This window comes from Borostomias antarcticus (assembly GCF_949987555.1).
Source record: "Borostomias antarcticus genome assembly, chromosome: 9".
NCBI lineage: Eukaryota > Metazoa > Chordata > Actinopteri > Stomiiformes > Stomiidae > Borostomias > Borostomias antarcticus.
The window spans coordinates 13,348,703-13,350,229 of record NC_140242.1 but is presented as its reverse complement, the minus strand read 5'-3'; the positions used below and the strand labels follow the sequence as shown (position 1 = coordinate 13,350,229).

The window sequence follows — 1,527 nt, the reverse complement described above, 5'->3', positions numbered from 1 at the left end:
GTGGTACAGGACCACTATGGACATGGCCGTATCTGTAGAGATCTGTGAGGGTCTAGCGGGATGCAGGTGAAGACAGCAGTGGAAGGAGAGGAGGGAGGGGGCGATGGCTACACCAGCCGTTTGAAACTCAGCAAGCTGTCATTGAATCAGCGTGCCTGTGTGTGTGTGTGGTTGTGTGCACGCATGTGTGTGTGTGTGTGTGTGTGTGTGTGTGTGTGTGTGTGGGTGTGTGTGCGTGTGCGTGTGTGCGTGTGTGTGTGTGCAGGAGCGATGCCGGTACCCGACCAGCCCGCCGAGCGGGAGCAGGAGGCGGTGTTGCCCCCGACGATGCCAGATGGTTCTGAGACGGAGACCGCCTCCTCCATCCTGGCGTCCGTCAAAGAGCAGGTAAGAGTGTGTCTCTGTGTGTGTGTGTGTGTGTGTGTGTTTAGGTATGTGTGTGTGTTTGCGTGTTAGTGTCTCTGTGTGTGTCTGTGTGTGTGTGTGTGTGTGTGTGTGTGTGTGTGTTTGCGTGTTAGTGTCTCTGTGTGTATTGGTTGCTGCTGGTTGTCGGAGGACACTTCTGGACAGAACTCTCCTTTCTTGACCGACAATGAAGCGATTTTCGGAACGAATAGAGATGTTTCTTGCTGCTTCAAGAGGGGGGGTGGGGGGGCGGGGGGGGGGGGGGGTGATGATTGATATGTGGCTAGACTCACAAGTCAAGTGTCTAAACGCTGTGCTCAACTGGAGACTGAAGACATTCCTCCAGATTTCGTTTGCTCAAAGTGGGTGGAAACAATTTTGAGGGATTGAAAAAAACCTGCATTGCAGAACCAATCAAAAGTCTTTAGGGCGGTCCTTCCTAATGGGGCGGTGACATATTTTGATTTTAGTTTTTTGATTCTCCACTCGAGTTTGTTTGTGGTAAGGTGGGACCTTCACCCTATTGGAGATGTAGGCAGTGGTTCAGAATGGTAGGCGTTGTTCTAGCAACGGCTTTCAGTGGAGATGTCTCCAGACTTTCGAAGGCAGAGAACTATGGCTGCAGGAGCCTAAAGAAAGGAGAGGATTGAGCCAAGAGCTGTGGCCAAGTAGACGTTACATTTCCATTACAGTCATTTAACAGACGCTTTCATCCAAAGTCACTTACAATAATCACATTTAACATAAGTAGTCAGTGTACTACTACTTGTCAAAACTCACAAGTGCATTTCCTTTCTTAACAAGAGACTAAGAACATAATCTAGTGCTGAAGCCAAAATGCAAGAGCAGCTCAATAGGCCCCACTGACAACGCTATTGAAACCAAACCACTTGTTCTGTGTCTTTCAATAAATTCAATGGCGACCACTTAATTCTCTTTTCGAAGGTTTAATGCCTATTCGTACAAAAACTAAGTTTCAATGAAATCAAAGATTCTATTGTTCTTGGCTGTTCGCTTTCTTAATTGCTCTGCCGTCTTTCTGGCTCCACACAGCTGTAGGCCGTTAAGTAGGACTTCATACGTGCGTCTGCGCCCAGGCGCTGTCCAGTAGACCTGGTGCTG

General features: G+C 48.7%; 1 protein-coding gene across 1 annotated transcript in view; it reads left to right on the top strand.

Moving 5' to 3' along the window:
- Positions 1 to 270: 270 nt before the first annotated feature.
- The window catches only part of ctnnd2a (catenin (cadherin-associated protein), delta 2a), a gene marked incomplete at both ends in the record, with an annotated part of 313,279 nt that continues 312,022 nt past the window's right edge, over positions 271 to 1,527 (top strand). Inside the window, one exon of the mRNA XM_084443367.1 lies at positions 271 to 387. Within this exon, the coding sequence (XP_084299493.1) occupies positions 271 to 387 (117 nt within the window). The remainder of the gene's footprint in view (positions 388 to 1,527) is intronic.